At 39.8% G+C, this 23,585-nt stretch overlaps 2 protein-coding genes across 4 annotated transcripts; both read left to right on the forward strand.

Moving 5' to 3' along the window:
- The first annotated feature begins 269 nt into the window (after positions 1-269).
- On the forward strand, positions 270-14,832 carry LOC137589120 (peroxisomal succinyl-coenzyme A thioesterase-like). Of its 3 annotated transcripts, none has more exons than XM_068306610.1 (13): positions 270-344; positions 713-1,266; positions 1,699-1,904; positions 2,041-2,140; positions 2,854-3,044; positions 4,619-4,773; positions 6,410-6,529; positions 6,652-6,734; positions 6,820-6,913; positions 7,106-7,186; positions 7,833-7,971; positions 9,711-9,829; positions 14,661-14,832. In XM_068306610.1, exons 2-13 carry the CDS (start codon positions 1,145-1,147, stop codon positions 14,730-14,732), a joined length of 1,482 nt encoding a protein of 493 aa, XP_068162711.1. In that variant the 5' UTR covers positions 270-344; positions 713-1,144; the 3' UTR covers positions 14,733-14,832. The 3 variants fall into 3 exon arrangements, with proteins under 3 accessions (XP_068162711.1, XP_068162713.1, XP_068162712.1); XM_068306612.1 differs by having other exon boundaries at positions 293-344; positions 713-788; XM_068306611.1 differs by lacking the exon at positions 270-344 and having other exon boundaries at positions 743-788; positions 1,081-1,266.
- A 1,317-nt stretch (positions 14,833-16,149) lies between these two features.
- LOC137589648 (bile acid-CoA:amino acid N-acyltransferase-like) lies at positions 16,150-23,452 on the forward strand. The gene is made up of 9 exons (XM_068307512.1): positions 16,150-16,157; positions 16,271-16,461; positions 17,390-17,512; positions 19,431-19,446; positions 19,554-19,649; positions 20,305-20,398; positions 20,595-20,675; positions 21,253-21,391; positions 22,432-23,452. Exons 1-9 carry the CDS (start codon positions 16,150-16,152, stop codon positions 22,554-22,556), a joined length of 873 nt encoding a protein of 290 aa, XP_068163613.1. The 3' UTR covers positions 22,557-23,452.
- Positions 23,453-23,585: the final 133 nt, after the last annotated feature.

The following is a 23,585-nucleotide window of genomic DNA, read 5'->3' on the forward strand; positions in this document are numbered from 1 at the left end:
GTTGAATGTATTTAATTTTATCTATCTATCTATCTATCTATCTATCTATCTATCTATCTATCTATCTATCTATCTATCTATCTATCTATCTATCTATCTATCTATCTATCTATCTATCTATCTATCTATCTATCTATCTATCTATCTATCTATCTATCTATCTATCTATCTATCTATCTATCTATCTATCTATCTATCTATCTATCTATCTATCTATCGTCTGAAGGTGACAAATTCATCACGTGACCAGTCAGCTCTGCGCGTGCCAGGAGGAAGTGTGTACCTGCAGTAAGAGCTCGCGCGTCCTTGGACATCCGTCTTCCCTTGAGAATGTGTCAACAGAGGTTTGTGAGGGTTTTTTTCTACTTTGTTTTTGCGTCATAATACCGTATTCGTTTTTTAAAACTTGTTCTTAATGGATATTTGTATGTCAGTGTTACATCAAAGTGAAACTAGGTTTACAACAGCAAACTGTATTACTTTGAATTTGTTGTTGAAATTATAGATATGCTTTGCGTATTTGTCCTAAACACAGTGTGGTTTTGTTCTGCATTTAGTCTATACAGCTAAGTTATGTGGGGTTTTTTTAATGGACACAAACAAAATAGAATATAGACTTCTCTTAACCTAACTTAATTCCTGTTTTGTGGGTGTAATGCATATGTAATGCATCGTAAAATCAAGTTTGTTGCTTTTATTTTCTTTGCCACAGATTGTCCAGCGTTGTGACAGGAGGCACACAAGCCTGTCAGAAACCAGCTGAATGAGAAAATCAATCTGATGAAGGAGTATGTCTCTACAGTTCTCCCTTTTTGATCATTAACTTAATATCAGATACAGTCAGTGTCAAAGTCACATGGGCAGAACGGCCACATGCTCATTCTAATTTTTCCAGCTCGGCTACCAGCTGTCCTGATTCATTCAGCTAGATTAATTCCATATCTTACAGTCTCAGTCCATGTTGATCTGGATTTTTGTCTTTCTGCTCACGTGACGTACAATCATCTGTAACTTTCAGCATCCGGGTTGTGTATAACCTCGGGCTTGTTATTTCTTCTGTTTCTTCTGTGCATCGGACAGCCAGCTGCAACTCGTTGTGGTGCAGATCAATCCGCTTTGACACAGATATGTAGTCACCTGTTGCATGTTCAGCTCTTATCCAGCTCGCTGCTTGCAGACACACTCCATCACAAAGGACCGTGGTTTAGTGATAACAATGTCATTCATTCTGTTGTTTTGCTCGAGGTCCGCTACCCGACTTTCAAGGTAAGGAAGCTGCTTGTCCTTCTCTGTAGTATGCATGTGGCGCACCTTCAGCTCATCAAGCAGTGCTACAATGTTTTCTCCTGCATCCTCACAGCAGAGACATCTTCCTTGGATCCCTCATTCAAGATACTTTTTTAATATGTCATTAACCTCGAGATGGTTTGTGCCAATGTAGCCGGGCAGTTCCCTAACTTGCGTTACGTTTGCCTCCCCGCAAAGACTTCACGCTTCTCTCCCAAAGTGTGAAGGAATGTAATTCAAGAATATCCAAAAGTTTACTGCGCATCAAGCACATTGCTTTCTACCTGCATCAATGACCAAAGTTAATGGAAAGCAGTTTTTTAAAATTTATTTTATATACTGTAATGATCCCCTAGGGGAAATTAGGGGCACAAATTGTCACCACTATTTGTGTCTAAAATTTCTCCACAGGCGATTGTCGACCATGGCTCAGTCCGCCCCTCCAGTTCTCTCTGTTGTCCCCACTCGGGCTCTGGTGGATGAGAAGTTCAAGGTGGTGGTAGAGAACCTGGCTCCAGGATCCCCAGTAACCCTTCACTCCTTCCACCAGTCAGAGGATCAGGATTACTGGGAGGCCTTTGGACACTACATCAGTGATCACAGAGGAGCGGTATCTGGTGAGTGTTCTCCTTTGTAGCTACCATGTCAGGAGTGTCCTCATTCGCTCAACACAACCAGACCACAGATATTTGCTGTAATGTTGGTTGTTTTTGGAACTTTCTTTTCCTGTTATTGACTTTTTAATGTTTCTAGTTGCAGAGGATTTTAGTTTTGGGGGCACCTACACAGGAGTAGAGGTCATGGGTTTGTTGTGGAGTATGCGGCCAGCTCCAGGAAGTCGAGAAGGCAACAGGTAATCCATGAAATGTCTGGGAAGCTGAAGATGAAGCTTCTCCATCCTGACAGTGAATTTTTATTTATTATTTGAACTGCAGTACAAACTAGAAATCACTAAAAACAATAAGATAACTTGTGAGAAAGTCTTGAAGATGAGAATCACCTGGGCTCTCCTGAAGTTTCAGTTTTAACTGGAGTCAAGTGATTCTCAATGATTCCTCCTTCAGTGAGGGTTTCAGGTTCATCCTATTGCTTTCAACTTTTTGGTAGAGATTTATAAAGGTTTGATGGATGAAGGTTTTAGCAGAATGTACACATTCTACGATGCCATGTGCTGTATTCTGTATGTTACCTCAAGTGATTTCATTTGTTGGAATTGCCTGGAAAAAGAAACGATAAAGTTGATTGCACCAAGTTGATAATGTTATTAATGAAAATCGTCTTATTGGTTCTGTTTCATGGGCTTAGAATCATTAAACATTGTTTGACTTGATTATTGAAATGTAATACTAAAATTGTGTGGACTTCTTTTAAAAATTGGGCATACATCATCAGAGCATACAGGAAGTGTGAAAATATTTTACAATATGTAAAACGACTAGACTGAGATTAGTGATTTTATCTAATCTTTTCCGTCTCGTTACTGAATTTCAGGTTGGTCCAATGCACAGAAATATAAACGATGGTATTGTGGATGTTAAAAGTTCTGCCCTTATCTTTACCCGTCAGGTTGAGAAAGAAAAATGTCTGCACCCCCATGCTGGTCAGCATCTCGGTCTACAGAGGACATTTAGCTGAGGGCTTCAGGGATCAGAGTCCTCTGGCGTCGGTGCTCATAGAAAGATGGTACATGGCTCCAGGGGTCCAGAGGATCAATATCAGAGAGAAAGGAGTCAGAGGGACCCTCTTTATACCACCAGGTACAGCTCAGTTATGTTCTGTTTTTGTTGATCTTGAAAGAGTTTGGGATGTCTCTTGACCAGGGTCTGGAACTAACAACCGCCAAGTGCTGATACTGTATAAAATATCTATTTGGCAAGTAAACTGCGGCGGTATGTATGTACCCCACTGGCGGGTAAATGTTTGTATCTTCGGATTTCGGATGTTTTGTCCCTTAGACACACACACACACACAGAAGCAACATCATTGCTGATCTACTGCTCTTAACCTACCGTTATCAGCTTTTATAATGAGTATGTAATGGTATTCAAATGGAGTGGAGAGACCTTAAAAACAAAAACCAAGTGATGAAAAAGAAGATGAAGCAGGAGGAGACACATCTTCAAGGATGAAGTTTTTTGAGTCATGGAAGTTTGGTGATAAAGGAGTCAGAGGAGACTCGTTGCCATGTGATGTAGAGTCATGTTCGGTGTGTCGTCAGCATGGAAAGGAAAAGCATCAACACAACTTGTTTATCATTGGAAATAAAAAACATGAAACTGCCAAACATCTGTAACAATGAGTGCAGCCATTCTCAACTTTTCTATGTCGGGGTCCTGCAATCAGTCAGAGCCGTTGTGATCTGTCAGAACAAGTAGACTCCATAACATGACTGTTAGAAGAAGAGGGTGATAACACTCTCAGATGAGAAGGATGTACTGTAAATTACATAATGAAGCAGTTGTTCAGTACAGGGATCATAATTGTAGATTGTCTCACTTTTTTTGAATAAATTGATTAATATATCTATCTCTATATTTCTCATCTACCTCTATCTGTACCTATTCATGTCTATCTCTATTTGCATCTACAGTCCGTCCTCGTGGTTAATGCGTTCCAGGAACCACAAGCAATTAAAGAATTGCGCAATAGAGCGACTATCTTATTATTTATGGTAATTTAAACGTTTATGACCCTCCCCATACTGATATTAAACCACCTTCTATCTGTATCACCTTTTGTTATCGACTGTTTAAAGCACATTTTTGTCTCACGTAAGTCCGAGACTCACGGAATGTAGCGCACTTCTGGAGGCCGTCAGCCAATTGAATGTGCGTACAGTATCACGTGACTGCCTACCAAAAATCTGCAATGAGGTGAATTTATGAGTGTTGATGCGCGAATGTGTGAGGGCGCACTGTATTTCTATCCATATTTATCTCTGTCTTTATCTTTCTCTATCAATCGGTCTATCTCTCTATCTCTCAATATATCTCTGTCTCTCAATCTTTCTCTATATTTCTACATCTTAATCTCTATCTTTATATATCTACTGTATATCTATTTCAATATCTAGCTAATTAATCTCCTGTTGAGATGAACTCCAGTTTAATCTTTTGTATTCAATGAAATTTGCAGAAATTAATCTATATGGAACACAAAAAGGCAATTTACTATTTTTGCCGCTAAAAAATTTGTTTGGCCAGATTTTTTATCACCTACCTGTTCATTTAGCTTATGAGTCAAAAAAATAGTTTACTGTGGCATGATTCTTTGACTTTTTAAAATTGTCTTTTCTCAAATGAAGTCCAGACACGTTTGTCTCTGCATCAGGTCCTGGGCCTTTCCCTGGGGTGCTGGATATGTGGGGAGGGGGTGGAGGACTGGTGGAGTATCGCTCGTCTCTGCTGGCATCCCACAGTTATGCTTCTTTTGCACTGGAGTATTTCACCGATGGTCAAGCAGAAGTTGAATTGAGCTATTTTGAGGTTAGTGCTGCTTTATTTCCTCCAGAGTTCCTCCGTTCTATATGAAGGGTTTCTGATATTTAATGTTGTCGTATTATTACTTTTATAGTTTTCTATTCACTAATTTTGGTATGTTTTGCTGAGCTGAAGCTATTTTTTCACTTTTGAAGATACAATTAAACTGGATAATATTGTCTGCAATTGGAAAACTGCAAAAACAATTCTTCAATCAGCAGAAAGAGAAATACTTGAATGACAAACTATGAAATCAACCAGCTCTCCTGTTTTTTGAATTGCTTTGTTCTTTCTGTTTTTTTTGAAAACCCAGATTCTAACGCCAGATTAGTGTTACAGAAACATGACTCAAACTGTAGAGCAACTGCAAGGCTGGAAAATGTAATTAAATATTGCATGATGGTAGTAAACAGTCCCAGCTTTATCAGCACTGTGGTCTAGGACTAGGTTTAAAAAAAAATCCCCAAATCACAACCGATTAATCCCCAGAAGATATCTACAACACAGACGAATTCAGACATAGTAGTAAACAAAAATATCATTTGTGAACGGTGAACTAATGGTTGGTTTAAGTGCAGCTGGAAAATGGGTATCATGTTGTCATAAACATGGTAGGTGGAAAGGAGATGTCAGTGATCTTTAGTAAGTTGTCTTACGATATTTTAAGAGCATCAAGCAACATTAACATCTTTGGCACAGCTGCTGGGCATAAACGTTACACTTACCTAATGGGTACGAATCTGTACCATAGGGATTTGACGTATTCCCTGGCAGCAAAGACTAGTAAATGCTTACTAGTTTACCAGAATTTACAACTAGTAAATGCTTAACTGGTTGTCTACTGTATCTTTTGTTTCATGCACATTTAAAATGTCTGTAACCCAAACAAAACTTTGATAAGAGTGTTTTGGGCGCAAAATACTCTTACCTTATTTATCTATTTATTTTTTTAAATTACAAGGATCACAATGTGATGACCATATATAAAACATAAAGAGAAGAAAGAAACTCACTTGATTCATCCCCCATGAGGAAATTATCTTTACACTCCAGACCATACATACTGTATATTAGACCTGTGTACATATTTTGTGTACAGGCCCCTGAAAAAAACACACATACACACTAGGGGCCTGTAAACATGCAATTAGTACAGGGGGAGGCGGAGTGACGGGCAGCCCCTTCGCTGTGTGCCCCAAATGGACAGCTTGTAAGAGGCACTACACCTTGCTAAGAGGCACTTCGGCAGTGCTCAGGAGGTGAGCTGACACTTGCCACTGTCAGCTCACACTCTGAGGATGGCTGAGTGGGAGCGGGAATTGAACCGCCAATTCTGTGATCAATGGACAACCCGCTCTACCAACTGAGCCACTGCTGCCCCATAAATTTTTATATCTTATTTTCATTCTTCCCTTTTATGCCTAAATATCAGCATTTTATAAATATATGAATAGATTACAACACCCCACAGACATGCACCCTTGGAAGAGCTACAGCTGCCCGTTTTCCCCTGACTGCTCTCATCAACATTGGTAGCAACATCTGCACTCGGGTGAATTCATTAGCAACTAATTGATCAAAAATAAGTTTGAGGTTCTGTCAACCACCTGACAACGATTTCCTGTTTTCCGCTTCTAAACAGGCAGCATTTAATATTCTAAAGGACCATCCTCAAGTGAGGCCAGACAGAATTGGAATTTTCGGTATTTGCCTCGGCTCATCTGTGGCCATGCATATGGTAACAAGGAGCACCATTGTTAAGGCAAGTTCCAAATATCGTGAACATATGATGTTAAAGTATGTATGCCACAAACACATTACCAGAAAAGGAGGGTTTTAATACCTGCCTTGACGGCTTATTGTCTTATCAATATGTCGTTTCAGCCTCTTTGTTGTGTTTGTGTCAGCGGCTTCCACGTCATTATTCCTGGATTTGGCAAGAGACAAATCAATGAACTATTGAATAAGTAAGTATTCTGTTGTGTCAGAAACATAAATACATGACACAAAGTTTCACAGCTGGAGTGACAGACCAGTTACTTGTGCTTACAGGTATTCTAATGTGATGCGTGTGGATGAGAACAACCATCACATATGGCGAGAGATTGGTTTGCAAATTATGAAAGACCCGTCAAAGAAACTGAATGTAAGTATATTTGCACTGATGGCACACAACGTAACAAAAACCCGTTATTGTTGATGCAGATATGTGTTCAATTATGATTTTTCTCGATCAAAGGTCTGGGTTTCAATCATTAAATTGGTTACATTTCTGAACCACTTCTACAGATTTATTCTAACAAACATAACAGTTTATTTGTGGTTAATTTGTTGTAAGATGGGGAACATCAGCTGTCCTCTGTTGTTGGTCAATGGCCTTGATGATCAAAACTGTGCTGCATCCAAGTTTGCTGAAGATGTGAGTACACATTTTTAATAACGTCCACATAAAGGAGAATGAACCAGGACACATTAGTGAAGGCACAGTTCAATATATTCACAAATAAGGAACTAGTGGCATAAGTCTTCATTTTACAAAACATACAGCAGTTGATAGCAGAATATTTGTCAACCAATAATAACTTAGAAAGAACAGCTGCCTCACAGCAAGAAGGCTCCAGGTTTGAGTCCTTTCTGTGTGGAGTTTTCATGTTCTCCCCATGTCTGTGTGGGTCCTCTCTGGATACCCCAGCTACCTCCCACCTACATAGTCATGCAGTGTAGATGAATTGATCCCTGCAAAATTTTCTGTGTTTGTAACTGTAGTTGTTTGTCCTTCGGGGGGCCCTGCAGTGGGCTGGCGACATGTCCGGGGTGTACCCCGCTTCTCACCTCTCTGGTGCAGAAGTCTCACGGATAGTTACAGCAAAGGTTTGATTGCTGTGATTGTCTGAAAAGGTTGTGCAACAAAATATTAAGTTAAGGGTACCATCATTTTTGTTCAGCCTGTTTCACTAGTTTATTTCATAAAATTATTAATGAATGAGGGAATTTTCAGTGAAGCAATATTTATTGTTACTTTTGTCATTTTCATGTATTCTTTGGATTTAATATTTGATGCTCAGATCTTCCAGACATTGAATGCCACAGGGAAGGACCACCTGCTGACCACAGTGCAATACCCTGGTGCTGGACACCTGATTGAACCACCCTTCTCACCACACAACAGGGCTACTACATTTTTGACCGGCACAAATTCTAAATGTAAGTTCTATTGACATGGTGCTACACTGCCTGATAAATGTACTAGAAGCATATAGAATGTCTATCAGGACAAGGAAAGTGATAGCTGGAGCACATTTCACTCACATACTGTACATGATTAAACCTTTCACATTGTTGATGCTATTTTAAGTATGTTGCACATCTTCACATTCGAATTAGACCTTTTAAATGATTCAGTCATTTAATTGGAAGCCATTACATATTTAACTGGAAGAAAGTGTTCTACTTGCATGGAACATTGGTGGACATTATTTTTATTGATTTATTTTTAATTTTATATACTAATTTGATCCCGAAGGGAAATTAAGAAAGAAAGCTTTAGTTCAAACGCATGCATACATATTGGTGAGTACAGACCCCTGTAGCACACGCGCACACACACACAAGGGGGCATGCAAGGGGAGGTAGGGTGGTGGGCAGCTCCTTCATGGCGCCCCCTCATGAGCAATTTCTGATACTTGCATCAAACTAGGTAACCTTGTAATTTGTTAATTCACTTACTAATTAATAACTATTAGTGTGAATTACGAACAGACACAAATTTGCATTAAATTTTCACCTCTAGTAGTAGTGGCATTAACTTTTTTAAGATATCATTTTTGTCAAATTTAATAACAGGCAAAGTCATGGTCATAGAGAATGTGTGTCCGGACAAGGAAAGTGATGGCACATTTCACCCACACACACACAAATAAACTTTTCACATTGTTGGTGTTGCTATTTTAAGTATGTTGTGTAGCCCCTAAGGGTTTATTTGGGTCACAAAGACTAAAGTTACAATTAAAATACTCTAATATATGCTAAAACACTGCTAAAAACACTGCCCCCCACTTCAAACACTGTCCCCATTTAAAAACATATATACAGTTAATTTTTGCTTGTTGCTCATTTCTGCCAGCATCCAAAAACTGTTTTGGGCCAGTGACTATAAAAGGACAGCAGGGAGCGCTTCAGGCTGAGTGAGTAACATGCTCTTTACTGAAGTGAAATAGAAAGTAGAGTTCAGTTCTGATCGTTCCAGTCAAGACGTCAGCCACGAACTACTGAACGTAAATTGAAAGACTGAATAGGTGTTCCTACTGTGTTTCATAGGTACCCCGCCTTACCCTGAAAACAAAATAAATGTGTTGCACCAGAGTGAGGAGTCGTCTTCATTACATATGTGTAACAGTTGCACATCTTGACGTTAGAGTTAGACTTTTTAAATGATTTGAGTCAATCAATGGGAAGCTAAAAGATGTTTAACTGAAGGAAATAAACCATTCTACTGGCACAAAACGTAGGTGGACATTATCTCTGATACTTGCATCAAACTACCTAACCTTGTAATTTATTAAGTCATTTACTAATTAATTACTATTAGTGTGAATTACAAGCACACACATTTGCATTAAATTATCCTTTTTTAGTCTTGACATATGCAGGATAGGGCTTAAGTCCCATAACAACATATTGAATTCAGAATAAATGTTCCTGGCATAAATATTAAATCTACACTTCAACCTTCTACAGTACAACGTATTGGCCTAAAGCTAGTTTTGTAGCATATTTCACACAGGAAGTAAATATTTCATGAAAAAAATGATTTGAGTGATTGGGGTCTTTGCCCTTTGATTTCTTTTACACCTGGAATTGAGTGACAGTGATGACGAAAATTAGCTGCTGTGAAGTCAACATGTAACAGCATCTTCTTTTAGATATTATGTTGTGTGTTTCAGTGATATTGCTGTGGGGAGGACAAACAAAAGCCCATGCAGATGCCCAGGAAGATGGCTGGAAGAGGATATTAGTTTTTCTGCAGCGTCATCTGTACTCCAGCATAATTCCCAAAGCCAAGGTGTGAATGAATCCATGTTGAAAATACAAAGTTCCCTTTCAAGTTTCAAGTTTATTTATTGTTATATAGCCCAGATTCACAAAAATGTCTCAAAGGACTTTACAATCTGCACATGGACGATATCCCTCTGACCTTTGTGTACTGCGAGCAGTACGATCCGCAGATCGGATAAGGAACAACTCCCCCCCAAACCCTTTTAACAGGGAAAAAAATTGATGGGAGAAACCTCAGGTAGACTACAGGGGAGGGACCCCTCTTCCAGGAGCAGACAGACGAAGCAATAGATATCGCATATACAGATTAACAATAATAACTGACAGTAACAATAACAATAATGTATGACAAAAGCACGCTGATCCATCCAGTAGAGTGAGTCACCACCAGCCAATGAAGCACACAGAGGTCACCAATTGCCGTGGATCCACCACTCAGAAGAATGACCAAATAATGCCATTGTTTTTAAAATAAGTCATTGTTTTTAAAAAAGTTAGTGATTACCCCTGCCAAAACCCCAAAACCATAGCTGAACCCAATGAGATGGAACCAGACTCCCCTCATGGATGGTGATGCAGGTCCATTGTGTAGCTTTTAATATCACCAGCCAGGGAAGCAGAGGTCACCGATTGCCGATTATCCACCACACAAAGGCCTGAGAGAGAACGGGAGAGGAAGGGAGAGGGAGGGAGAGAGAGAGAGAGAGCAGGGGCGAGAGTGGTGCTAAAGGAACCAGAATGGCAGAGGATTAATGGGAGGCAGGGGCCTAACTAAGAAATCCAACGGCTCGTCGGCAGGACTAGGCTAAACCTAAACATTGAGACTGCCTCCCCAATATTAGTTACATGTTAGGGAGAACAGATACATTTTGAGTCTACATTTAAAGATATCTACGGATTCACACTTTCTAATATCTATAGAAAGATTATTCCACAGGAAAGAGGCACGATAGGAGAAGGTCCTCTGGCCAGCTGATTTCTTTTCAACTCTGGGAATGCACAAGAGACCTGTATTCTGAGAGCGGAGAGCCCTCATCGGAGTTTAGATTTAACCAGATCACACATGTAGGCGGGAGCAAGCCCATTAATACTTTTATACGTCATTAGAAGTACCTTAAAGTCGGATCTAACATGAATCGGGAGCCAATGTAATGCAGCTAATACTGGAGTGATATGGTCAAATTTCCTAGTTTTAGTTAATATTCTTGCTGCTGTATTCTGAACCATTTGAAGACCTCTAGTACCTCGGCAGTGCTCAGGAGGTGAGCTGACACCTCCCACTGTCAGCTCACACTCCGGGGTAGCTGTGCGGGAGCGGAAATCGAACCGCCAATCTTGTGATCACTGGACGAGCCGCTCTACCAACTGAGTGACTGCCCCTCCCTCCAACAGTTCAAGTTCAAGATGATGATGCATCATATCAGAATAAAACCTACGAAAACATTCCTTGAAGAAAGACACATTAGGTCAATGTCGTGGCCTGCACATTACCTGAATCTCAATCCAATTGAAAATATGATGGAAGTTGAAGAAAATTGTCCATCACAAAGCTCCAACCTCCAACAGCAATTAGAGAAAGTTGGAGCCAGATTGATGAAGTGTTGTTTTTCACTAATTAAGTCCATGCCTCAGAGACTGCAAGCTGCTATAAAAGCCAGAGTTGTTGCAACAAATTACTAGTGGTGTTTTGAAGTGTTTCATGGTTCCATAATTTGTTTCAACAGAATTGAGTGATTCAATGATTTTCCCTTCTGCTTCGTGTAAAAAAAGAAAAGAAACAATGCTTTTTAAAAATTGCTGTGTTTTTTAAAGCCTGAAAGTGGTAATTACTTTTGTGTCTGTGATCTGCTTTTTTTCTACAAAAACTGAAAAAACATCCTGCGAGACTCGTGATTCCATAATTTTAAATACAGTCTCTATTGCAAAGGAACAATTGTCAAACTAATTTTCACCAAGGGCCACATTAGCATAATGGCTGTCCTCCAAGAGCCAGATGTAACTAAAAAAATGTAAGTTAAAATACTTCAAAATAAACATAACTACTCAATGTTAAATGTTCTAAATTCATTACTTATTTAAGTTACAAACAATAGTTACACAGAAAAAATGTTTGCTTGTTGCTCTGTTATTAATCATTTTAATTTGTCAGGTCATGAAACCCACAGAACTCCATCAATCAAGGATCAAACAATCCAAGAGAAGAAGGATAAATAACACAAACTGATATTAACTTTGTTCAAAATGTTTTTGTCAAAGTTAAAATAGAATATTCAGGAACTTGTTATTTACTTCAGATTGTTACTGGTTGGGAAAATGTGTTCAGACAGAACTAAGGTAAACACTGAATCAGTAAAGTCAACACCTTGAGCTTGCTTATAGTCCTGAGTTTGGTTGAGGACACTTGTCGTGAACACCTTGGGACCAGACCATGTTGAAACTGAGAATAAACAACATCAACAACCTCTGGAGGGGGAGAGACCTTTCCTTCAGAGAAGCTCTTACTTGGGATAAAATGAAGAGCATCTACGCAGGAATTGGATCGGACAGCTCCATAGCACAAATCAGGACAAAGAGGTACATAGAGATAGAAAAACCAGGCGCATATGTTGGACAGCCCAAGAACATTTTGCTAATAAGTTTTTTTCAGTTTCGGTCAACTTTTTTTGCTTATGAATGAGTCAAAGTTTTAATTTAACTTCAGTGCTTCTCACCACTGCATTGACATTACTGTATAGGCACATGTTTCATCCAGTGACAGGATACAGGTATGAATGAGCATTTTGAAATAACAGCAAAAAGTTGTCTTTTTCTCCATCATTAAACTGTCTAGTTGGTGACTCAACAATAAAGCAGCAACAACATGTGGTATTACATAAAAAGTCAATGGAAAGGTATGACTATACTCAGGAAAATGCAGACAATTGTGAGACAAGAATGGTGTGGGAGAAAAAAGTATACATGGAATTCAGATAGTTTCTCAGAAGTCTGAACAAACATACTTGTCAAAGAGAAGAAACTCTTCCACTAGAGAGGTATAGTTGTTTTCAAAATAATAGCAGCATGAATAACCTGTTTTTGGTAGAAATTAAATTACTGCATGGTAAATAATTTACTAGTTGCTGTACTTGGGTCATAGAAAACCAACAGAGCCAACATTCATGATATGTATGGTCCTGAGTCTGTGTAATTGAATAATGAATTGAAGGGGCCTGTTCAAAAAATAGCAGTGTGGAGTTCAATTAGGGAAGTCATTCAATCTGGGCTGGAATACCTGTTCACAGATGCCAGAAGTTGGTCGACTCCATGCAACACAGATGTGAAGCGGTTCTCAGAAACAGTGGCTATACAACTAAATATTAGTTTAGTGATTCATAGGAATGCTGAATCCTGGATATTTTTCAGTTTATACAGTGAATATTTGAGTTGGTAAAGTAAAATGCAGGCACTGCTATTTTTTTGAACAGCCCACTGTTCATCTTTCTTCATTTTCTGTAAAGTAATTAAAGAATTTCTGCTTTTTTCTTCATGTTTTGATTCAGAATATAATGTGCAGTGTTCCCAATGCAGGGAAATAAAAACCATTAAAAGGATTTTGGGGATTACTCAATTTTTTAAACAGACTATTATTTTGAACACAACTGTAGCTTGTTGTAGAGTAGTGATAAGCAAGTATGCACACAAGTACAGAGCTTATAAAACATCCAGGTAGTATTAGTTCACACACAGAAGCCAGGATTTTACGCAAGGCATTGACCCTGAATTTATTGGCAATCGGTTTATTCCGAACAGAAACAGCATTATAACGTTTTCTGGTTTTACATTCCACCCAAGAATTGATGTTCCTGAACCAATTACAACAACAAAAAAGTTCCCCAACCAGTTAATAATGTTCCATGTAAATATAGATAGCTTTAGGCAATAAATTTTGGCAGTGAAAGCATTATACTGTAAATATGTCCCTACAGTAAATAGTACAACAACACTGATCCAGTTACGGAACAGAGGATGGAGAATCAGAGGGAGACGGAGAAGTTATGGCAGCTTATGATGCAATAAAGTTTGTGTATGTCAGAGCGAACACGGTGTCGCTCTGAACGAAGCATCTTGTGATCGGTCAAGAACAGGAAGACAACACTGATAAATATCCGGAGTGTCGTAGAAGGAAGTCCACCGAAGGAGATTCATTGCTCCAAAGCGCTGGCAGGACGGGGACACACTGCACTGAAAATGACTGGCAGCCAATGAGTCAATGTCTAAATCAAACAATTTTTTTAAGTGACAGACTGCAATGTTTACCTGTTATGAATATTGGGAGATTGTCTTTTCCTTGACTGCTGGTAATATGCCGCAAACTTCTCTCAGATGTCATCACGCACTGAGTGAATGACAAGATGGGATACATGTGGTCAGATATTTTTTTCGAGAACACAAAAAAAACCCCCGGTATTAACCGGTTTACAATTATTTTCTGTTCCGATTCTCTTCCGGAACATTAAAAGATTTAAAGTTTTCGGTTTCGTTTTTGTTCAAGGCAAAATACCAAAGTTTCTGGTGTTCTTTTTTGTTCCATGAACCGGTCCAAAGCCCTGATTTTAAGTCTTTATACTGTATATTGGACCTGACATCCTCTGTGGGCTGCTGAAGTGCTTTAATTATGGATTCATCCACATGCAGACCAGCATTAAACTTTCAGAATTATCTAACAGTGTGAGGAGAATGTACGTCCTTACATTACACATATATTGTAAATTTGCAAGAATACAGCTGTATATTTTCAGATATTCAAAAATACAGTCCTTTTCAGGCAAAGCTGTCCATGTCTTTGAATTTCTCCTCAGGCGATTATCGACCATGGCTCAGTCCGCCCCTCCGGTTCTCTCCGTGGTCCCCACTCGGGCTCTGGTGGATGAGAAGTTAAAGGTGTTGGTAGAGAACCTGGCTCCAGGATCCCCAATAACCCTTCACTCCCTCCACCAGTCAGAGGATCAGGATTACTGGGAGGCCTTTGGACACTACATCAGTGATCACAGAGGCGCAGTATCTGGTGAGTGTTCACCTTTGTAGATACCATGTCCAGTTTCAGGAGTGACCTCATGTGTTGAAAACAACCAGACCCCAGGTGTTTGCTGTCTGTCTTTAACTTGTTGGTTTCTTTTAGAACTTTATTTCCCTGTTGTTGACTTTTTCACATTTCTAGTTGCAGAGGATTTGAGTTTTGGGGGCACCTACACAGGAGTAGAGATCATGGGTTTGTTGTGGAGTATGCGGCCAGTTCCAGGATCTCGTGAAGGTGTCAGGTAATCCATGAAATTTCTGGAATGCTGCTATGAGATTCTTTGCTTTATTGATGATTCTTCTTTGTTGTAAACAAAGTCATCAATATCATTTTACAAGCACAAAACACCTCACTGTATCGGGAAATACAAAAAAAATACCTAAGTTATATTGTCTTAAAATCACAAATGTTCCAAAAAAACCTGTATATTTTGAGATGTTTGTTGTTACCTCAAGTGTTGCTGTGCTGCATTTTATGTTATATCAGCATCAATTTTAAATGGAATTCTAATAAAGTGTCCCTGGAAGACATTCACACTCCAACCTGGGGCATGATTGGGGCCAGGCTTCCATGGTGGTCAGCAAGGCCATTGTTACTATCTGCCATAAGAAGCAAGGAGGCACAAGCCTCCATTCAGATTTTGCGGCATCAACATAGGTGGCTCTGAAAGGATGGTAATGCAATCGCGCCTTCCTGGGCAGGAAAAACCCAAACTAGCTGTTCGCTTCAGGAGGAGGGTTTGGAGGCTGTGATGTAGTGGAGAGCTGCCGCCAACTCCTGGTTTGCCATCTCAGACTGGATGTTGGTTTGGGGGTGGAAACCAGAGGATATGCTGAGTGGGGCTCCACACTTTAGACAAAAATAATTCCAAACATGAGAGACAAACTGCAGCCCCTGTACGAAACAATGTCTGCTGGAATCCCTTGGAGGTGGAAAACACGTTGAACCAGAAGATCAGCGGTGTCACGCACGGCAGGAAGCTGAAGAACAGTGACAAAATGAGCAGAATTGGAGAGATGGTCAACAATAGCAAATATGACAGTATGACAGTCGGCCAGACCCTCCTTTCAAGCACCTTGGAGAAAACTTTCCCAAGGAGGAGTGTGAGGAGTGTGACTCCACTGTAGTTGGCACCCACCCTCTGGTCCCCTTCTAAGCTGGTTCTATCACACACTGATCAAGTTTATTGACAATGCCATAGCATACAGGAAAGTGTATCTGAAAATATGCAAACAGACATCTGAATTTTAAGAGTCAGTGACAAATAGGCAATGAATTGGTGAGCTTAGCTTTACCTTCTTGTTACTGAATTTCAGGCTGGTCTAATGCCCGGAAATATAAGAACGCATGATGGTACTGTGGATATTAAAAGTTCTGCCCTTTACCTATCAGGTTGAGAAAGACAAATGTCTGCACCCCCATGCTGGTCAGCGTCTCGGTCTACAGAGGACATTTAGCTGAGGGCTTCAGGGATCAGAGTCCTTTGGCGTCGGCTCTCATAGAAAGATGGTACATGGCTCCAGGGGTCCAGAGGATCGATATCAGAGAGAAAGGAGTCAGAGGGACCCTCTTTATACCACCAGGTACAGCTGAGTTATGTTCTGTTTTTGTTGATCTTGAAAGAGTTGATGTCCCCTAACCAGGTTCTGAAACTAACACCCGGCCAACGCCGATGGTGTGTTTGGAGAGTAAATTGTTGTGGTTGTCTTCCCCACTGGTGGGGCATAAGAAGCAAGGTGGCACAAGCCCCACTGGTGGGGCAGACAACTCACAACTTTGGATAATTTTGTCTGTCTCACACACACACACACACACACACACACACACACACACACACACACACACACACACACACACACACACACACACACACACACACACACACACGACCAGCAGCAGACGACCTGCCGGGTATGTCAAGTGAAAGCCACTGTTTGTCATTCTCTGCCTCTGATTGGCTCTGACTCTGACACATTTGGTTCGAATCAACCATCAGCTAATCAGATACAGAGATGGAATATCATTGCATAAAGGTCCCTTATTATACTCTTTTTAATCAATATCTCACAGATCTCACAGACAACCACTTACTGATTTCTAAATGTTTATAAAATGCAAAATTGTGTTCGCAATTTCGTATTTGAATCACGCACTACATCTGACCAGTTACCCTTTCTGCTGCCAACTCACGGCGAGCGGCACTGCTCCATACACGCATCTCCAACACTCATCACTATATTGACGAGTTGGGAGTGATGCCATGGACATGCATGCACATTTGGACAGACACACAACTAAGAAGCAGCATTGAGAAATACGTTGTCATTGATCAGTCTTTGATCAGTAGATCAAAAGTACTGTAATTCTGCTTCATATTTGCGCTTGTGAGTCAAAAAGTTAGTTTTGAACCCTGCCCCTGACCCTTTTTGGTAGGACTGTGGCAAGATTTTTTGATTTCTTAAACTGTCTTTTCTCAGATGAAGTCCAGACATGTTTGTCTCTCTGCTTCAGGTCCAGGGCCTTTCCCTGGGGTGTTGGATATGTGGGGAGGGGGTGGAGGACTGGTGGAGTATCGCTCGTCTCTGCTGGCATCCCATGGTTATGCTTCTTTTGTACTGGAATATTTCACCGATGGTGAGATGAGAAAAACAGTTGGATTGAGCTATTTTGAGGTGAGTGCTGCTTTATTTTATCCAGAGTTCCTCCATTCTGTGTGAAGGATGTCTGATATTTGTCAAGTGTTTTGCTTTCTTTGCTAACCCCACACTTGAAGGGGTGTACCAACGCCGAACATCAAAAGGCTGGAATTCACTCAAAGACCAGGTCGTTGCTTCTTTTTCTTTTATTTTTCTTTACAACCTTTTTCTCCAATGGTCTTCAAAAGTAGTAGTAGATGAAAACCCTTAAACATCACATGATCATCATTATGAAAAACAGGTTCTAATAAATTAAAAAATCAGACCCATAATCAATAATTATAATATACATACATATACAAATTGATATTGATCAATTATCAAACCCTTTCACATTAACCATTAACCAAGTGCATGAAAAGAGATTTAATTTTTTCCCTTTAAGTTAAAACAGATGTAAGTAATTTCAATGTAAATTCATCAAAATAGATAAAATACATTTTTGTTTTTTCTTTTAGCCCATGAAACCAATGAATTAAGCATTTTACTAAACCAACATATAAATTAATAACTAAATCAACACACAATTTCCCACCAGGTTTAGACACATTTAAATCCCATATCCACTATAAAATTACTATTATTTTCAGTAAGTCACATTTATAGCAGCCTTAAACACGCCGTCTGCATATAGAGAAAACATATGACCCGTTTATCCCATGCCCTCACTAGCAGTCAACCTTTACACACAGCACCGGGCGCTACAAATAACTTCACCCACACTTCAGATACCTCGCATCCACACATAAAACTAAAGTGTTCTTACCGGCGGTCCGTTCGGCTCTTTGTTAGTACGTTTTTCGCGCTCTGTATGGGAAACTTAACTTTTCTGCTCCGTAGTGGCGTCTCTTCTCTCTGCTTGACTTGACACAGGTGAGCAATCCACATGCTCACACCCCAGCTGATGAGCCGGGAGCGCCCATCGCTGCAATCACCCCCCCCCCCCCCCACACACACACACACACCCGCAAACTACTTCAAATGTGCAAAACGAATGGCCGAACTCTCCCGAATTACACACCAACCTCATCTGGGACCACCCAGTTGAACACGGGTGCAGACGCGCTCTGCCGGATACACTATTAATGAAAACACAGTATTCACAGCTAAGATCTGGTTGATCGTGCGCGCTGCAACACCGCCATGGTTACGCACACGCACATCAGCTGACGAAACAGCTGTTCGCCGCTACATTACTAGTCATATTTTTACTTTAATAGTTTTTTTTTTGGTTTTGTTTGTTTTTTTGGGTTTTTTTTTTGGTATGTTCTCCTAAGTTGAACATTTCTAACTTTTGATGATAAAATTAAACCTGGTGTAGTTACCACCATACCACCATACCCTCTGGATGTACTTATACTGAATTTTCCTCTTGTTAAATTCACATATAAAAGGACTATAACCCAAAGAAAACATGAATAAGGGTGTTTTGGGCAAAAAATACTCTTTTGACTTTTTCTTTTTTTTATATTTGCCTGTATAAAACACTAGGTATATTTTTATACTCTCCTTGTGTGCCTAAATATCTATCAGTATTGTATGAATGTGTGTGTGAATTATGTTTCAAACAACATTACAACTCAGTGCACCCCAGTAAGAGCTACAGCCACCAGTTTCCCCCTGATTGCTCCCATCAACCTTGGTGAAAACATCTGCATTCTGGTTAATTCATTACCAACTAATTGAGTAAAAATTAGTCTGAAGTCTGCACAACAACCTGAAATAGATATCCTGTTATCTGCTTCTGCACAGGCAGCATTTAATATTCTCAAGAACCATCCTCAAGTGATTCCAGAGAGAACTGGAATTTTTGGTTTTTGCCTCGGCTCAACTGCGGCCATGCTTATGGTAACTAGGAGCACCGTTGTTAAGGCAAGTTCCAAATATCTTGAACATGTTTATGTTAAACTATGTGCCACAAACACATAACCATAAAAGAAGAGTTTTAATATCTGCCTTGATGACTTATTGTCTATCAGTGTGTCGTTTCAGCCTATATGTTGTGTTGGTGTCAGCGGCTTCCACGTCATTCTTCCTGGATTCAGCATGAGAGGAATCCATGAAGTGGTGGATAAGTAAGTACTGTATTCTATTGTGTCAGAAACCTAAATACATATATTGACTGAAATCAACTTTATATATAGAGCACATTTCATAAAACGTGCAACGCAAAGTGCTACACAGAATTAGAAACACCAAACACAAATAAAAGAAAACAGTTTTAGGGCAGCACGGTGGCGCAGTGGGTGGCGCTGTCGCCTCACAACACGGCGGGTCTGGGTTCGAGTCCCGCTCTGTGCGGAGTTTGCATGTTCTCACCGTGTCTGCGTGGGTTCTCTCCTGGTTCTCCATCTTCCTCCCACCTTCAAAAGCATGCGCTTCAAGTTCATTCCTCCCGTAGGAGTGAGTGTGTGCGTGTGCATGGTTGTCTGTCTTTGTGTTTGTCTGTGGCTCCGCGGTGCACTGGCATTGTGCCCGGAGTATCCCCCGCCTGAGGCTTATGATTGTGAAATAAGAGGGCTGTTAAGTCATTTAAAAACCAGTGAAAATCTTAAAAGCGACCCTGAAACGGGCTCCTGTGTAATGTTGCGTGACTGGTTGATTGACCCTCCATGTCAGTGCTTGTGCGGCTGAGTTTTGGAATAACTGGAGTTTTAAAATACTATTTTTGAAGTACTTATGACACAAAGTTTAACAGCTGGAGTGACAGACCAGTTACTTGTGCTACAGGTATTTTAATGTGATTACTGTGGATGAGAACAACCATCACATATGGCGAGAGGTTGCTGTGCAACTTATGAAAGACCCGTCAAAGAAACTGAATGTAAGTACATTTTGCACTGATGTCACACAGCGTAACAAACCCCTTGCTATTCATTGTTGATGCAGATGTGTGTTCAACATTGATCCTTTTTCATCAAAGGTTTGGGTTTCAATCATTAAATTGCCATAAATTGGTTAGACTTTTGAGCCACGTCAATGGATTTATTCTAATTTATTTGTGGTTATTTTGTTGTAAGATGGGGAACATCAGCTGTCCTCTGTTGTTGGTCAATGGCCTTGATGATCAAAACTGTGCTGCATCCAGGTTTGCTGAAGATGTGAGTACACATTTTAATGATGTCTAAATAAAGGAGAATGAACCAGGACACATTAGTGAATATACAGTATTCACAAATAAGGAACTGGTGGCATAAGTCCTTATTTTATAACACATACAGCAGTTGATAGCAGAATATTTGTCAACCAATAGTAACCTAGAAAGAACAATATGGAGCTGTTGCCTCACAGCAAGAAGGTTCCAGGTTCGAGTCTTTCTGTCCGTGAGTGTGTGTGTGGGTAGTTGTTTGTTCTCCATGTGGGAGGCAATGTGCCGGTGATACGTCCAGGGTATACCCCGCCTGTCGCCCGCAGCCAGCTGGGATAGGCTCCAGCAACACCAGTGTCACACAAAATGGAGAAAGCAGACAAAGACGAGACATTACAATTGATTACCATATTATTGTCTATAGAATTCTGGTGAGAACCACAGCCTCATTGTCAGCAGAAGTACATTAGACTCAAAATTGTGTGACAATACATTTAAAATCTTTATTTTAAATGTGTTCTATAAAAGATTCTACAGAGTAACCTCTGGTCCGTACAAATTTAAGTGTCGCAAGACCTTTTTTATGCCAGATCTTCCAGACATTGAATGCCACAGGGAAGGACCACCTGCTGACCACAGTGCAATACCCTGATGCTGGACACCTGATTGAACCACCCTTCTCACCACACAGCAGGGCTACTACATTTATGACCGGCACAAATTCAAAATGTGAGTTCTGTTGACATGACACTTCACTGCCTTTGTTTTTTCATATTGTTTGTTCAGAGTTACGGAAGGTAAATGTACTAACATGATCAGTTGATAAAAGATGGGTTCCCTTCACTTCTTACCATGGATCCAAATCTTTAGCTACGTTTCACCTCTAGCAGTAGTAGTTCTTTATAAGTTTTGTCAAATGTAATAACAGGCAAATTCAGAAGCATGTAGAATGTCTGTCAGGACAAGGAAAGTGATGCTGCTATTTTAAGTATGTTGCACATCTTCACATTTGAGTTAGACCTTTTAAATGATTCAGTCATTTAATTGGAAGCCATTACATATTTAACTGGAAGAAAGTGTTCTACTTGCATGGAACATTGGTGGACATTATTTTTATTGATTTATTTTTAATTTTATATACTAATTTGATCCCGAAGGGAAATTAAGAAAGAACACTTTAGTTCAAACGCAGGCATACATATTGGTGAGTACAGGCCCCTGTAGCACACACACACACACACACACAGACACACAGACAAACACACACACACACACGGGGCCTGTAGGCATGCAAGGGGAGGTAGAGGCAGGTAGGCAGCTCCTTCATGGCGCGCCCCTCATGAGTAATTTCTGATACTTGCATCAAACTAGGTAACCTTGTAATTTGTTAATTCACTTACTAATTAATAACTATTAGTGTGAATTACAAACAGACACAAATTTGCATTAAATTACATTTTTTTCTGTTTTTGTTAGTCTTTCAATATGCAGGATAGGACTTAAGTTCCATTTGAACATATTGAATTTATAGTAAATGTTCCTGGCATAAATATTAAATCTACATTTCTACCTTTGCCACTGTCCTACAGCAGCAGTGTAGTAAGTGGTCTAAAGCTAGTTTTACAGTATATTTCATACAGGAAGCAAATATTTCATGAAACAAAATGATTTTAGTGATAGGGGGCCGTGCCCCTAATGAGGAAAGCCACCTTACTGTAAAGTCAACATGTAACAGCATGCTCTATCAGACATTATGTTGTGTGTTTCAGTGATATTGCTGTTTGGAGGCCAAACAAAACCCCATGCAGATGCCCAGGAAGATAGCTGGAGGAAGATCTTAGCTTTTCTGCAGCATCATCTCTATTCCAGCACTACTACCACAGCCAGGATGTGAATAAATCTGTATCTGTATTCAATTACTTCATTTTCATGTGTTCCACATGGTTCACATGTATGTTGTTATGCCTGTGTGCATGTGAAATAGATCCTGTGGTGGACGGCATGTTGCAAGTCTGTAGATATGCCGAGCAACAGATGTGTTATAGATTGTAAAAGGTAGTTAAAAATTCATCACATCATCTTTATTTTACAGTCACAATCATTTTTCTTTCCAGTGTTTTAAAACCATAAAAAATAAATATACATTATGTTACAAAACATTTCCAGTGTCTTGGATCGATAAAAAAAAAACAGGAACATTTATCAACAGTTTTGATTACAGGAGAGTAAAATACTAGGGATGCACAGTGTGCATGTACAAAGGTTTTCAGCGAGCAGTAAAGCAGTTGCCTTTTGCTGCAAAATGCATTCAAGTTGGCATCATTTTCATTTTGAACTCAGATTCAGAAATCCACAACTCAGCAGTTGACACAGATTTTTATACACAGTGTTGATGATTGAATAAATGTCTATGTTGATGCTAAAACATGTATTCCATTCAGAAAACCCTCAAACGTACAAAGGTGTTAGTATTACCTGCACATTCTACTAGTGATTTCTTCAACCATACAATAAAACTGAGTAAAAAGTGAACTGACTCCAACTCTAGTGGGAACATTAACCATATTTAAAGACTTTGGTGAGAGGAGTGTGTTGCATTAGATCATATAAATGTTCGTTTGGATGAATGATGCGTATGGATGGATCAGTGCAACCTAAGTGTCTCAAATCAAATATATTTGCATGCATGATGTGTTTACAGAACAGAAAAAGCTGTCAGACAGCACAGTACACCACCTAAAGGCCCAAGTGTGTGTAAAGGGTCACTTCAGAATGAAGGCACAGTATTGTTCTCAGTTGATCTGACCAGCATTTCAAATGATCTTCACATTTGGAGAGTGTTCCCAATGTAACACAGACGTGTCATATTTAGTTCAGACCCTTGTCCTATCTACAGCTGAAATACAAAATAGATCTTTTTTTT

The sequence above is a fragment of the Antennarius striatus genome, chromosome 22 (genome assembly GCF_040054535.1).
Source record: "Antennarius striatus isolate MH-2024 chromosome 22, ASM4005453v1, whole genome shotgun sequence".
Classification (NCBI taxonomy): Eukaryota; Metazoa; Chordata; class Actinopteri; order Lophiiformes; family Antennariidae; genus Antennarius; species Antennarius striatus.

Coding starts and splice junctions, on each gene's coding strand:
- LOC137589120 (XM_068306610.1), top strand. CDS start 1,145: ATGTTCAGCTCTTATCCAGCTCGCTGCTTGCAGACACACTCCATCACA. Junction 6,914..7,105: donor ACCCGTCAAAGAAACTGAAT/GTAAGTATATTT, acceptor ATTTGTTGTAAG/ATGGGGAACATCAGCTGTCC. Junction 9,830..14,660: donor GCATAATTCCCAAAGCCAAG/GTGTGAATGAAT, acceptor ATTTCTCCTCAG/GCGATTATCGACCATGGCTC.
- LOC137589648 (XM_068307512.1), top strand. Junction 19,650..20,304: donor ATCCATGAAGTGGTGGATAA/GTAAGTACTGTA, acceptor CTTGTGCTACAG/GTATTTTAATGTGATTACTG. Junction 20,676..21,252: donor CATCCAGGTTTGCTGAAGAT/GTGAGTACACAT, acceptor TTTTTATGCCAG/ATCTTCCAGACATTGAATGC.